General features: G+C 37.7%; 1 protein-coding gene across 1 annotated transcript in view; it reads left to right on the forward strand.

Annotated features, from left to right (window-relative positions):
• The window catches only part of heatr1 (HEAT repeat containing 1), a 151,485-nt gene that overhangs the window by 96,176 nt on the left and 38,708 nt on the right, over positions 1-16,601 (forward strand). The window contains exons 36-38 of the mRNA XM_052103324.1: positions 7,372-7,673; positions 12,240-12,390; positions 12,525-12,683. Of these exons, the coding sequence (XP_051959284.1) occupies positions 7,372-7,673; positions 12,240-12,390; positions 12,525-12,683 (612 nt within the window). The remainder of the gene's footprint in view (positions 1-7,371; positions 7,674-12,239; positions 12,391-12,524; positions 12,684-16,601) is intronic.

A 16,601-nucleotide genomic window follows, 5' to 3' on the forward strand; every position in this document is an offset into this window, starting at 1 on the left:
GTAGGTCTGATCACTGACAATGATGAAACATTGAGGAGGTGCACACTCTGACACGCTGGTGTCAGGAGCACAACCTCTCCCTCAACGTCAGTACAAGGAGCTTGTAGTGGACTTCAGGAAGAAAGACGGAGAACACAGCCCCATCACCATTAATGGAGCACCGGTGGAGAGAGTCAGCAGTTTCAAGTTCCTCTGTGTCCACATCACTGAGGAACTCACATGGTCTGTCCACACTGAGGCCGTTGTGAAGAAGGCTCACCAGCGCCTCTTCTTCCTGAGACGGCTGAGGAAGTTTGGAATGAACAACACATCCTCACATGGTTCTGCACCAGTACTGTAGAGAGCATCCTGACTGGCTGCATCACCGCCTGGTACGACAATAACACCGCCCACAACCGCAAAGACCTGCAAGGGGTGGTGCGAACTGCCAGAAACATCATCGGAGGTGAGCTTCCCTCCATGCAGGACATCTATAACAGGCGGTGTGTGAAAAAAGCCCGGAGGATCATCAGAGACTCCAGCCACCCGAGTCATGGGCTGCTCTCACTGCTACCATCAGGCAGCCGACTACATGACATCTTCTTCCCCCAAGCAATCAGACTTTTGAACACTTGATCTCTCACGATCAACAATCAGCACTGCACTTTATTAATCATCATCTTGTATCACACACTGGACTGTCAAATATATTCTCCCCAATTCAACGACTGTATATATATTTTTATATACCCGTACCCTTATTTTTTATTTATATTGTATGTGTATTCTATATTGTGTGTATTGTTTACTGTACATTGTATATTGTGTTGTGTAAGTATGTGTACATTTGTTATGTAAATTGTGTTGTGTAAATATGTTGTTTATTGTAATTGGTACTGCTATGTTATTCAGAACTGCACACAAGACTTTCACCTACTGTTGCACTTGTGTACACAGTAGTGTGACAAAGTGATTTGATTTGATTGATTATTAGAAGAGTTGTTCAGCTTGAAGATGACATTTAAATTTGTCTACTTTCATATCATTCTCATAACACACCCGTTACATTTCTCATTTCTGGATAGCACATGTATTTTCATTATGTGCTTTGTGTATCGCAGTCAGTTTTGTTCTTATTTGGGTTGTCTAATTTGGTTTATTTGGTTTATCCACATTCTTAATTCACAGATTAGGCCTAATGTCTACCTTCTGTATTTAACACGTCACAACCGATTTATTAGCAAGGTTTCCCCTCAGGGATTCTCATGTTTATTGCATTTAGCCAATAATTAAATGTTTAACTCTGTGACTAGGCCTAAATCTTTGATCCTAGCTGTAAAAACACTACACGAGGCCCAAAAGTTGACAGCATGACTAAACGGATGACCAAAGCCGTACCCTCTGCTCTACAGAACTTTTTATATAAATGTGTAAATGACAGGAGGTTAATATGAATTTATTTCCGTAAAGAGCTTATATGAGATTAAGGCATAAATCATGTCTTGTAAATTATTTATTTAATATAATTTTGGGGGAAATTGTCTTAAAAGATCTTATATATGATGGTAAAAACAGCTATTTTCACTTTTGTGTTGGGGCTGGTGAAAATTTTGCCAGGGCAGGAAAGGAGGATGATTTTCCAGGGTTGGTGGCGGAAGGTGTAGCACATAAGCTTTATGCAGATTATATTTTATTATTCATATCCAACCCTACTAGATCTATGCAGAATTGTTAATTCCTTCTCTAATTTCTCGGAATATAGAGTCAATTGTTCTAAATCTGAAACTTTGACTCTGACAGTGTACTGCCCGGTAACAGCTTTTCAGTCGGGCACCTTCCAATGGCCCAAACAGGGCATTAAGTATTTGGGCATTTTATTCCTGGGCAAATTTGTGATTTTAGTTTTGACCCTTTATTGAAAAGGTTTTTGAGCGATGTGGGCTGGTGGGCTTCATTACATTTACTTAAGATTGGGAAGGTTAATGTTATCTAAATTAATTGTATTCCAAAATTCAACTACCTGCTACAGTCTCTCCCTATGGATGTCCCTCTATTATTTCAAGCAATTTGTTAACATAGTGTAGTCCTTCATTTGGAATGTAAACGTCCCAGATTACATTTCAGTAAATTGCATAGACCGATTGACAAAGGTGGGCTAGGCCTAGGGGTGGGCGATTAAAACAATATCAATATTTATTGTGATAAACTCCACAATATCGATGATAAGCTTTTGAGTAATTTTATATATTTAGACGGTGTTCTTCATCTAGATATGCGTGTTGCTATAAACACTAGCAGTTTGGTTTTCTTGCCGTATTTCCACTGGCGCGTAGTGGGTGAACGTGAGCGAGCGCTTTCAATTCCTTCCTATGGAAGCAGAGCGTCAAGCTCACGAGGTGGATTGTAAAATTGACAGCAGCGCGGGGCAAGCGGTTCCCTAGTGTTGGGAGTGGCTTTGTGCGGATTTCTTCCATGCCAGTGGAAACGCAGCCTCTGACTGTGTTGCTATTGGCTGTGGTGAATCCTAGCTTGGTAAGTCACTTGGACTTTAAACCATGTGGTGCAGTGGATTGTGGGATGCACTGGTATCCCAATTCAGGCCCTTTATTCAATCACCTTTCATTAGAGAGAATTATAATTTGTGAGTATTTTTATACATATGCACAGACGTTATTAGCAAGTATCATTAAGCAGCATATTCAAGCAATTGTAACTGCTTTTGTAAGCTTTCAAGACTCTAAACCTGTGTGCTGATTGGCTAGCCCATATGTTCTATTTTAAACAGGATTATCAAATGTGAATTTCTTTTCTATGTATATTATTGTCATATTATGGTATATTCTCCTGGCTTTAAAAACAAAAGATAAAGTGAACAGAATTATTCTTAATGGGAGCAGAATAATCATCAAATTAAATATTATGAAATATATTAATAAGAATTGCAATTTTCCATTATATGACTTAATACATAATTTGTATAATATTTGTCTCAATACATGCATTTGAGTTTTACGCTACATGTAACCAGAAATGCTATGCTATTCAAAACTGTGGGTTATTTGTTATGTCACTGTGTTTTGTTAGTAGATGTTCATGTTGCCACAAAGCTTGATAACATTAATTATTTTTTGGATGACTATTTGCACTCAAGTGTAAATGCCACCTGCCTCACAGCGGGGCTGTTTGCACTCCAATAGTCTATTGGCAACATATATTTTATGACAAACTGTGAGGATTAGAGGATTTCAGGGTAGATCCGTGTTAGTCATTTTCATCCCAATTTTGTTTCAACAAAGAAACACTTTATTTTAATAAACATTCACAAAGTATTTTAAACGTGGGGAAAAAATGTCTTGAGGGAGTAAGTTATAACAAAGTAAACATTGTTATCTCATTAATCTGAGGGACTCAGTGAAGATCAGGCTGCACAGAGAAGGCTTTGATTCAGGTTTGGGCTGGGAGTGCGGCGGCCACTGCAAGGCAGCCCAGCGTCTTGACTATAGGCTTGTTTTTGTGTGATGTGGGTTTGAGTTTTACCGAACCCACTTTTCATCCCATCTCATGTCAGCATTGAAGACAGATGCTTTTTTTAAAACATTAACATAAAATATTCTAAAGGGTTTTGTGGAGACATGTTATAAACTATTTCCTATAATACATTTTATTGCAATTTTTAGGACTTTTTTTTTGAAAACTTTTAATACTTTAAGCACATCTAGACATTTTTCTAAACTTTTTTTAACCTAAGTTTTAAACACCCAGAGCCTCTGCAATTCACACCTTACTGTTTCCCTAAACCTGACGGGGGTAGGGAGCTGTTTATATCTTTCGATTAAGCTGAAACTGGTGCTGTGTTTGAGGCTGTGATATAACGTTTCCAAAAGACTGTAGAAGATTTTGACTTTTTGATTTTCAAACATATTTTTGGATCTGGACACACCTGGAATTTTACACTAATTTCAATTTTGAAATAAATAGATCAATTAAGATCACTGATCAATTAAGACCAGATTGCCATATTTCATTGCAGTGGCAGGGACACGCATGTTGCCAGGCAAGATCAAACATGATTGATTAGAGTAGCAAAAATAAATTAAAAAAATATATTTATAGAAAATAAAAGTAATAAAACCCAATTTATATAACTGAGTCTGATGAACAAGCATACTGATAAACAGCTGTGATGACCTAACTAAATTTAATAAGGAATGAAGACGCAGTTGACTTATTAGAGAGCTAAAGAGAATGTGTTTTTTTTACTGGTATATTTATTTGAACTGTCCAAACCAATCACCAGAAAACATTTAATTTTAAGAATCGACTACTGGTACTGTCCCTCGTGTCCATGTTTGTTGTGTAGACAAACACAGCAGCAACTGTAGAACATTTGGAAATAAAGTGGATCAATGAAGATCAAAATCTTGAGAACAAAAGCTAATTTATTTTTTGCTATAATTATTTCTTTAGCCCCGTTACATTTAATGCTTAACTAAACAAATGAATGACTTTTATCAATGGAGTAGGTAGGCTTGTTAATGTATCAAAATAATAGGCTTGATTAATAGTCTTGCAATTCGATAAAATTACTTTGTATTCATAATTATTTTCCAAAATATGCTATAGACAAAAATATAAATGGGGAATAATTAGCATTATACAGGCAAATAAAAAAAATAAAAAAAGAAACCTGGGTTGAGGTTACATTCACTGTATTCAGAAACGTAATTGTGGATAAGAAATTAATGTGTGGGTACATGGGTAGCTCAGCGATTAGTGACGCTGACTACCACCCCTGGAGTCGCGAGTTTGAATCCAGTGACTCCAGCCAGGTCTTCTAAGCAACCAAATTGGCTCAGTTGCTTGGGAGGGTAGAGTCACTTTGGTCAACCTCCTTGTGGTTGCGATTAGGGATTCTCACTCTCAGTGGGGTGCGTGGTAAGTTGTGTGTGGATTGCGGAGAGTAGCATGAGCCTCCACATGCTGCGAGTCTCTGTGGTGTCATGCACAGTGAGCCATTTCTATTTTCCATTTCCATTTTCTATCTTTTCCATTCCACTTCTGAGTTGACTGTCTCAGAAGACTTGAGACTGAGACTTGTCCTCCGCCACCCGCATTGTGGTGAGTTACCACGCCACCACAAGGACCTACTAAGTAGTGGGAAGTGGGCATTCCAAATTGGGGAGAAAAGGGGATAAAACAAAAAATTACAAAAAGATTGAAAATGTTTTCAGAACATTGTATTTATGGAGTGCAGGGAGGTTTGGTTCATAATAATATAAAAATACTGTCATAATGTTAATCATTGAGCCACATTGAATAAATGATAATATTATGTATGACTTCATGCAAGCTAATTCAAACAGACAGTAAGAAGACTGCTGATTATGTGTAGATTTGCATATCATCACAGGAACATTTGCTGAACCATTAATTGAAATAGGAATTTAATCATCTATACATGCAGATAAGTTTTATCTTTAAACCAAGCAGGATCACGGAATAAAAAAAAATGTAATGGCTTGTAACACGTTAAGGACAAATAGATTACGAGTAAAGGGGCTGTACGGTATCGCCTACCTTTCCATGTGTATTCTCCAATAAATCTGGGGAAGAAAAGAACAAAAATAGATGTGCAGTTCTGCACATTGAGGCAGAATTCCAAACTAAACTTTCTTAATTTAAAGTGTGCGTTTGTTTCCTCGGTCTGTTTCGAGAGTGTGCTTGTAATCTGAGATGGACTCTGTAACATAATGGGTATTATGATAGTCATTATGATTGAGAATTAAATTCACTAATCAATGCATCAAAGTTTTAGCATAACATTGATGCATTTTTACACCTCTACATTCTATTATTAAGTGTAAAAAAATATATATTTGGGTGTGCAAGCTTTCATTTTGGGTGGCATTTGCACAAACTTGAGCAGCTCGGAAGGGCACTTCAGCAAAAAGGCAGGGGCTCAAGCCCCTAGACGTCTTGCACGTGCCTGTTCCACATGTGTTTTTTCAAAGAATTTTTATCTTTAAGTCCTGTAAGTTGTGAGGTGGCTCTTCCATGGATCAGACTTGTTGGTCCAGCACATCCCATTGATGCCCAATCAGATTGAGATCTGGGGAATTTGGAGGCCAAGTCAACACCTTGAACTCTGTTATGTTCCTTAAACCATTCCTGAACAGTTTTTGCATTGTGGCTACCGAGCCACAGATCTCAATCTGCATTATAGCGCTGAAATAGGCCACTGCCATCAGAGAATACCGTTGCCATGAAGGGGTGTATGTGGTCTGCAACAATCTTTAGGTAGGTGGTACGTGTCAAAGTAGCATCCACATAAATGTCAGGACCAAAGGTTTCCCAACAGAACATTGCCCAGAGCATCACACTGCCTTTGAAGCCAGCCTGCCTTCTTCCCATGGTTCATCCTGCTGCCATCTCTTCCCCAGGTAAACCACGCACCTGGCCGTCCACTTGATCAGATAAAACCAGATTAATCAGACCAGGCCACCTTCCTCCATTGCTCCATGGTCCAGTTCTGATGCTCACGTGCCCATTGTAGCACTTTTGGAGAAGGGTCAGCATGGGCACTCTGACTGGTCTGTGGCTAAACGGCCTCATACGCAGCAAGTTGCAATGCACTGTGTTTTGACACCATTCTATCATGGCCAGCATTATGTTTTCAGCAATCTGTGCTACAGTAGCTCTTCTGTGGGACCGGACAAGACGGGCTAGCCTTCACTTCCCACATGCATTAATGAGCCTTGGGTGCCCATGACCCTGTCGCCGGTTCACTGGTTGTCCTTCCTTGGACCACTTTTGGTAGGTACTAACCACTGCATACCAGGAACACCCCACATGACCTACTGTTTTGGAGATGCTCTTACCCAGTCGTCTAGCCATCACAATTTGGCCCTCGTCAAAGTCGCTCAGATCCTTATGCTTGCCCATTTTTCCTGCTTCCAACACATGAAATTCAAGAACTGACTTTTCACTTGCTACCTAATATATCCCACCCCTTGACAGGTGCCTTTGTAACAAGAAAATAAATTTTATTCACTTCACCTGTCAGTGGTTTTAATGTTGTGGCTGATCAGTGTATATTTCATTATGTTATGAGAGGGGTGATGCTAGTTCCATTTGAAGGATTTAGGCTTCTTTTTTATTTCTTTTTTTTATGAGGTTTTCTTGTTGTAAATTTGTTTTAATCCTATTTATGTTTATTACTTGGTACTTGTGTCACTTAATACGTTTCCATAACGGACTCAGCAGTGGGGCAGGGGGGTTGATGATATAATCGGATATTGCAATATATAGATTTAAATATTGTGAATCTATTTCTTGCATATTGCCCAGCAATAGTTTTTTGTTTGGCTCATAACGGTATAATTTTTCTGGCAGGTCGTTCTGCTTCTTGAGCTCATTGATGACCTCTTGAGCATTGTGGGTCGTGGTCATGGTCAGTTCACTGCACAGGAAGAGGAAGAACAGGCTATCAATCGACAGACAGCACTTTACAGTCTCAAACTACTGTGCCGCAGTTTCAGCTCCAGCCACCAGGAGGCGTTCGTTCCAGTGCTGAATAAAGCTGTGGAGCTGGTTGCTAATAAAGATGAGGAGAAGAACGTCATTGGTAGTGCCTTGCTGTGTTTGGCTGAAGTGACAAGCACACTGAAGGCCCTCGCTGTACCACAGTTACACAGGTAGAATTGCATTGTTTGGTTTTACACCAAGTAGCATAAATCACAAGAGTATGAACCATTGGAACCATTCCTGAATAAGTTCAAAATATTCATGACATTTTGGTTTTGTTAACAGTTCTTGAACTAATGCATTCTTACACTTATGTGTCCAGGACTTATAAATACTCTAGAATAAGTCTGTTATTTATAGGGCTGTCCCATTCTCCAAAACATTCCAGTGCACTGAAATGTTCATTCACTAAAAATTCAAAAAATGCTTTATAAAAATATATTTTTTTCTCTTACTGGAAATTTCATCATGTCATTAGAAGAAAGCCGCTACTGTAAATGTATGAAGTCTGCATTATTTTTCTGTCTTTAAAATACATTTGTAATTATCTTTCATCCATTATGTGAATGAAATTAAAAACATTCTTTACTTTTAATTATTTGAGTGGTTGGAAGAAGATTAAAAGGCACCACTTTATTTTTATTTATTTGTTGATTTTCTTTCATAGTAGCACTTTTTAACACCTTCCAGAAAAATGCACCATGTTTGTTGAGATGCGTTGTTGATTAACCCTTTCCCCGCCAAACACGGAATTTTCCGGGTCCGTGTTTTAGGTGTTATACGGTAAGGAAGACCCCTCCGCATGTTTTGAAAGAGTACGCAACTCTTTGATCAAAGAAACAGACTGCGATCGTCTCAAACATGAAGAAGTGGAGTATGAGAAGCTCAAAATATCAGACATAAACATGCCTTTTTCTCAGCTTTTTGTCTGAAATGTTGTTTTTTGACAAAACCTACCTCTGTTCAAGTCGCAATAAAAAAAGAACAAATGAAGATAAAATAAAATCGTTTTTTTTTTTGCCTAAAAGCAGAGGCCCAGATCTTTATTTTGATATATAGCATCTTCATATATTCATGGAAGAAAATATTCTGCGGGCCATTAAAGTTTAGCGAAAACCGTCAAAAACCCTGGCGGTGGCTGGCAACTTTTTTTTTAAAACGCTGGCGGGGAAAGAGTTAATACCAAATACTAAATGCCAGATGTGTTTATAATGCGCAACCTTGTAATCATGTTGCAGGTTATTAAGTCATCAGTGTCCCAATGTTTATTGGACCAACACCATAGCTAATGTACAAATTCATATTTGTTTTCATAATATCACAACATTGTGAACTAGGGAGTGGCATTAGTGCCTTTGCATACCAGACGCGATAAATCGAATCGCATATGAATGGCCCTTTTTCATTAAAAACGAGGCAAATGATCGCCATTAAATCATTCATGCCTTTACAATATGTGGCGCTAATCAACAAGCAATTTTACCCCGGTATGGTAGGTCAAAGGCAAAGGGCCTTTCAGCTGATCTGCCCTTTGCCCAACACAAATGATAAGAATATTAAACAACCATGAAATCACAGAACGAAAGACAAGCAAGCGAATTCTATAGCGATCCGATGAAAAAATTAAAACGCATCTCCCTCGAAACTGCAGCAGTGACGTGACGACATCTAAAGGCTCCAAGAGCCTATATACCAGGGGTATCAAACTCCGTACCTGGAAGGCCACAGCCCTGTAGAGTTTAGTTCCAGCCCTGCTCCAAAATGCCTCCTAGTAATCTTCAAGCACTCCTGAAGTCAAGTCAATTTGATTTGTATAGCGCCTTTCACAACACACATCGTTTCAAAGCAGCTTTACAGAATATCAGCATTAACAGACGATAAAAACTGTAATGTCTATAAAGTCGATTAATCATCATTGTGTAATTTAGATAAAATAAAATGTTTAATAGTGTTTAAAAATAATTAAATGATAATTGTATTAATAACCCCAGTGAGCAAGCTGTAGGCGACTGGGCGCATCTGAAGACCTTGATTAGCTGCTTCAGGTGTGTTTATAAAGGGTTGAAGTTAAACTCTGCTGGACTGTGGCCCTCCAGGAACTCAGTTTGACACCCCTGCTGTATACAATACAAAAAATAAAGCAAATCCCAACCACCGAAACTTCTACCTTTTATTCTTTAAAAGAATAAAGGCAGTAGTAGAGTGTTGTGATAATCCTATAATGGTAAATACACTTAAAGCATGGAGAGTCATTTGCCATTTTGTTGGAAGAGCTAGGATATCTTCTACTCTAACACCAGTTATGATTCATCCTGGTATGATTTTTCCAGGTATGTCTGATGCAGGTTTTAAATCTTGGATTGCAAAAGGTATTAAACGGTTATCGGGTGTCTTTAATGACATTTGAAGAATTGACTGAGCAGTTGTGTTTGTTAAAACAGAACTTTTTTAGATTCCTACGAATTCGTAATTATATTATGAAACAGACTACACTTATTAATGACTTAAACATATCTTCTACAGAACAACTGTTTTTTTTTTTTTGACACAAGGAAAATTGTCAAAACGTTTATTTAATGGTGTTCATATTGGAAAATTAACTGTAAATATTACACTGGGTTCCAAAAGTATAATTTAAATTATAAGTGATGAAGAGTGGGACGAGATTTGAGCTGGACACAAGACCCTTGGTTTTTGAATTTAGGTCTTCCTGATAGAGCTTTAATTACTTCAAGTGAAAAAAAAAATTATATGTGACAGTGCGGAGGGCGGGGGCCGCGGGGCCAGGTCGTGATTATACATACCCGGTCCCTTATCAGGCTAATTTATCCTCCGAGAGGTATAAAGGCCGATTGCGGACGGAGGTGCGGGAGAGAGAGATAGTTTACGGACATGTCCGTCGTGTGTGTGTGTGTTTGTCTTTTAAGTTAGTCATTAAAATATTATTTATGTCGTCAAGCCGGTTCTCACCTGCTTTACAGTATAATATTCAAAATTTTTAAGCTAGGAAAAATATCTTGATCAGAGATAAGACTCCAACCATAATAGGGTGGCACAAAATTGAGGGATCTGATACCACTTGAATATTTAACCGGTGCCCTCCAATGTTTCATCCATATTACTGAAGGGTTTTCCTACTCATTCTAGCTCCAATTGAATCGATCTGATTATTGGTACCGTGCTTATCTTTATTAAAATTATTATTTTTATAAATGTGTGTATATGTGCATATTAAGCATGAAACGATATGCAAATTTCACAATACAATATGATGTAGAAGCCTCACGATATGTTATGATTATTTAAATTAATAGCACCCACAAACATTTCTTGCTTAAACTTATTCAAGGATTCAACATAAATGTGTTTATAATCTTAAGTGACACAACAGCAGAGCTCTATTATAAAGTCACTTTTATATGATATAACCTAATGATTTTACATGTATTAATTTATATACCAAAATATGTTTTTATTTGTCCGGCAAACTTTATATCTCCCGGACATGTTGGACAGCAGATACAGAAGAATGCAAAAGCAAAAAAGGCGTTTAAAAAAAGAGTTTTTTTCTTAAAGGGGATGTAAGGCAGTGATGCAGCAGTATAATTTACATGTTAAAAGAACCCATCTAAGGAATTTTTATTTTAAGGTATTTGTTGCAAATGAAATGCACATCCTCACTGCTTGTTCAGAATTTCTTCCTTGAGTTACTTCACCATTTAATGTTGGCGGTAAAAGCAGCTTTCTCTGCTTCAGCAGCACCAGTTACGTTAGTTTTAGTAACTGCAGTGGCTCCTGACATGTGATTCAAAACTCACATTTTATTGATCAGGGCATTACATTGCTGGGCAAAGAAAAAATGGTCACTTGCCATAAAACAAAAAATGTACTTTGTCTGCGCATGCATTTTCACTCCAGGTGTGAAATGGCTTTATAGGAATCCGTTGTTTCAATTAAAAATGTTAAAGGGATAGTTTACCCAAAAATGGATATTCCCTCATCATTTACTCACCCTCATGCCATCCCACATAAGTTAGAATTTTCTTCTTCGAAACAGAAACTTCGATTTTTAGAAGATTATCTCAGCTCTGTTGGTCTGTACAATGCAGGTGAAAGGTGACTAGACATTTGAAGCTCCAAAAATCACAAAAAGGCTACATAAAACTAATCCTTAAGACTCAAGTGGTTAAATCCATATCTTGAGAAGCAATATGATAGGTATGAGTGAGAAACAAATCTATATTGAAGTCCTTTTTTACTACAAATCTCCACTTTCAAAATGTGAAGATCTAAAAGTGAAAGTGGAGCTTTATACAAAAAAAAAAGGACTTCAATATTGATTGAAAGTCATAAACATCTGGGATGGCATGAAAGTGAGTAAATGATGCAAATTTTTATTTTTGGGTGAACTATCCCTTTAATTGTGCTGAGAAATCATGGCGAAGATTCGCGTTTGATGTGCAAAGGCCTTAAGGCACAGCTTTCAATATATCCTATTCCTATAAACGCTGTGAAATTTTATATTTTTTGCCTTCTAAGTATTTTGTTTTATACTTTACATTTAACCTAAAAAAATATTTAGATAATTGGTATTTTGATTTGGCTTGAAAAGCTTACTGCTGTGTTGGCTTCAGATTATTCAAGTTTAAGTATGAAACTGATACATATTTTTTTTTCTTTCTCTGAATGTATTTATAATGCATTAATTGAAGTTTTGTATGCTAATTGTGTCTCAGGCTGATGCCTGCAGTATTGAACACACTGAAAGAGAGGAAAGATCTGTTGACCAATGAAATCTACCTGCTGAGTGCCGTCACTGCGCTACAACGAGTGTCAGAGACACTACCACACTTCATCAGCCCCTACCTGCATGACACCATCTCACAGGTCAATATTTTACACCCTCTCACTGGAAGACAAATGTGGTTAAAGCATATTTGTTTTTATGGTTACATTTAATCTCAAGTGAGCGTTCTTCATTCTGTTTAAGTTAATTAAATGTTGTTATTTCTGTGATGTAGGTGACCCGTTTAATTCTGCTAGCCGAGCGACTGACGTCTTGTCCTCAGCTTGCTGTGCGTCTTGCGTCTCTCAGCTCAACACTTGCCACTAAAGTGCCCTCCAGGGTCCTTATTCCCACCATCACTAAATGCTACAGCAGCATGGTGGATGCACAACAGGTAGGATTAGGTGTTCAAAAATGTTCTGCACTATACACACAAGAATAACAATGCAGAAAAGACACCCTCCATATAAATTTTTTAGGTTGTATGGAGTCAATAGACCATTGTGCACATTAAGGATGTACTAAAATTTCTGAAAGAAAAAATACTTATGCCATTACTTTAACAGATCATTTTACCATTAACAGCAACTGCATCTCTGAAAAGGAAATAAAGCAGCATGGATTTAAAATGATCCAGGGCCCGTATTCACAAAGCTTATCTTACCACTAGGAGTTCTCTAAAGAGTTCCTAGCTATGAGTTTTTAATTAAAACCTATGCACAAAACTGCTAAACGGTGATTAGTAGACAGGGATCTACTATTTGTCAGCGAAGGCGGACAATGAGATAGATAGATAGATACAGTATCTCACAAAATTGAGTACACCCCTCACATTTTTGTAAATATTTGATTATATCGTTTCATGTGACAACACTGAAGAAATGACACTTTGCTGCAATGTAAAGTAGTGAGTGTACAGCTTGTATAACAGTGTAAATTTGCTGTCCCCTCAAAATAACTCAACACGCAGCCATTAATGTCTAAACCGCTGGCAACAAAAGTGAGTACATGAACATACTCACCTAAAGGATTATTAGGAACACCATACTAATACTGTGTTTGACCCCCTTTCGCCTTCAGAACTGCCTTAATTCTACGTGGCATTGATTCAACCAGGTGCTGAAAGCGTTCTTTAGAAATATTGGCCCATATTGATAGGATAGCATCTTGCAGTTGATGGAGATTTGTGGGATGCACATCCAGGGCACGAAGCTCCCGTTCCACCACATCCCAAAGATGCTCTATTGGGTTGAGATCTGGTGACTGTGGGGGCCATTTTAGTACAGTGAACTCATTGTCATGTTCAAGAAACCAATTTGAAATGATTCGAGCTTTGTGACATGGTGCATTATCCTGCTGGTAGTAGCCATCAGAGGATGGGTACATGGTGGCCATAAAGGGATGGACATGGTCAGAAACAATGCTCAGGTAGGCTGTGGCATTTAAACGATGCCCAATTGGCACTAAGGGGCCTAAAGTGTGCCAAGAAAACATCCCCCACACCATTACACCACCACCACCAGCCTGCAGAGTGGTAACAAGGCATGATGGATCCATGTTCTCATTCTGTTTACGCCAAATTCTGACTCTACCATCTGAATGTCTCAACAGAAATCGAGACTCATCAGACCAGGCAACATTTTTCCAGTCTTCAACTGTCCAATTTTGGTGAGCTCTTGCAAATTGTAGCCTCTTTTTCCTATTTGTAGTGGAGATGAGTGGTACCCGGTGGGGTCTTCTGCTGTTGTAGCCCATCCGCGTCAAGGTTGTGCATGTTGTGGCTTCACAAATGCTTTTCTGCATACCTCGGTTGTAACGAGTGGTTATTTCAGGCAAAGTTGCTCTTCTATCAGCTTGAATCAGTCGGCCCATTCTCCTCTGACCTCTAGCATCAACAAGGCATTTTAGCCCACAGGACTGCCGCGATACTGGATGTTTTTCCTTTTCACACCATTCTTTGTAAACCCTAGAAATGGTTGTGCGTGAAAATCCCAGTAACTGAGCAGATTGTGAAATACTCAGACCGGCCTGTCTGGCACCAACAACCTTGCCACGCTCAAAATTGCTTAAATCACCTTTCTTTCCCATTCTGACATTCAGTTTGGAGTTCAGGAGATTGTCTTGACCAGGACCACACCCCTAAATGCATTGAAGCAACTGCCATGTGATTAGTTGATTAGATAATTGCATTAATGAGAAATTGAACAGGTGTTCCTTTAGGTGTGTGTATATATATATATATATATATATATATATATATATATATATATATATACACACACACACACACATACACACACACAAAACTGTAGAAAAAAAATTAAGAGACTGCTGCTAAATTATTAGTTTCTCTGGATTTACTATTTATATGTATGTGTTTGTAAAATAAAACAAAAATTCAAATTTTACTGTACTGACAATATTTCTCCCAAATTCCAAATAAAATATTGTCCTTTAGAGCATTTATTTACAGGAAATGACAACTGGGCAAAATAACAAAAAATATGCAATGTTTTCAGATAATGCAAAGAAAACAAGTTTATATTCATTTTTAACCCTCTGGGGTCGACTGACGCGCCTGGATTTTTTCCGTCATTACAGCGTAAACAACATAAAATTCTCTGTCGTTTTGGGGCATACAGATAAATGTAAGACATCATTGGAGACTATAATGGGTCTACTTTTATTTGTGTACACTCACAATAACAAAACCTTGTGCTTTTGTAAAATAAAAAAAATATAAAGGGTGAGCTGTCAGCAGTCTCTGGGTTTGCGAGCATATATCTGAAACACGTCACAAAAATGAACTGAAACTCCGCAAATACTTATCACAAAAACATGAAACATATGTCTAGAGAAACCTTAAAATGTCTACTTTTAAATACAACAATTAAAATTTAAAACCAATATTCTCCTGCAATGTAATTGATATGAAACAAAGCAATGTACAGTTTCTCCTGGCTCAGCGAACTATCCCTAATATTGATGATGATGATGATGATGATGTTTATTTCAAACCTGCATTCTAGTTTTCTCACAAATCAACATAACAGGCTCCCTAACAGACGAATTATACAAGTGCATGGTTTGAAAAGGAGGTGGATGAAGCAAACACTTATATAATTCCAAACTAGGGATGCACCGATGTATCGGCCAAACATCGGTATCGGCCGATATTCACCTTGTTGACAGACATCGGCCTATTGGCAAATGTGATGTCATTCACCGATGGCAGTGGCCGATGTTTATCTGTTATTTGCAGTCGACTTGGACAACAGTTGACTACCCATCTGCAGTTTCAGAGAAGATCCAACAAGTGGTACTATAATACCACCCACAGCCACTGGCTGGACATGACTCTGGCATGATGTAAGAGGGCAATGGATGCTCTGCGTACGTGTGGTTTGTTTTCAAATAAGTGCAAGAAAATGTTGGTGGTGTGGGAGTATTTTACTGTCTGGTCTGTGATTTAGTGAAAAATTGTGCTGTATAGCAGGCTAAAAAGGCTCTTGAAAAAAGTTATTTTTCACAAAAAGAATCTTTGTTATTTGAAAGAAGGTTATATTAAACGTTGTTTCATAAATTTGTATGATTGAATTTGTGCTCATTCAAAGATAGTGCGATGCAGGGCTGAAAGGGCTTATTTTTTATAATGAAGATTTCTTTGTTTCACTGGCACAAAAGGGGATTAAATAAAAGCAAAAAACAAAATAAAAAAAATTAAAAAATCAGCATCGGCCAAATTGTTATTTTAAACATCGGTATCAGTATAGGCCTAGAATTTCACAATCGGTGCATCCCTATTCCAAACCCCCTCACATTCAACACAAAATGTAATACAGAAACAATATACAAACAAAGTAATTCAAAAGCAGCAGTATTCCTGTACAGTACATACAGAAGAACAATTGTTACTATATAATTGGTATAAGACAAACAAGACAAAACAACACACACACACCACACACCCTTACAAAAGACATCATTCACTGTCCTCTACATATTTCTTTATAACATTTTTTTTAAACAAATATTTAAAATGAATTATATTAGGACAGGTTTTTAATTCATCCACCAAATCATTCCAAAGCTTCACTCCTCGCACTGAAATACACATCGATTTTAAAGTGGTTCTAAATTTGGGCAAATATTTATTTTTATTTCCTCTTAATTTGTAACTATGATGAGCATCTCTATCACAAAATAAATTTTGAACATTAGGAGGCAAGGAATTTTGAGATGCCCTAAACATAATTTGAACAGTTTTAAAATTGATCACGTCCTGCAACTTAAGTTCTTCCAGCTCTACAAA

The sequence above is a fragment of the Xyrauchen texanus genome, chromosome 33 (genome assembly GCF_025860055.1).
Source record: "Xyrauchen texanus isolate HMW12.3.18 chromosome 33, RBS_HiC_50CHRs, whole genome shotgun sequence".
NCBI lineage: Eukaryota > Metazoa > Chordata > Actinopteri > Cypriniformes > Catostomidae > Xyrauchen > Xyrauchen texanus.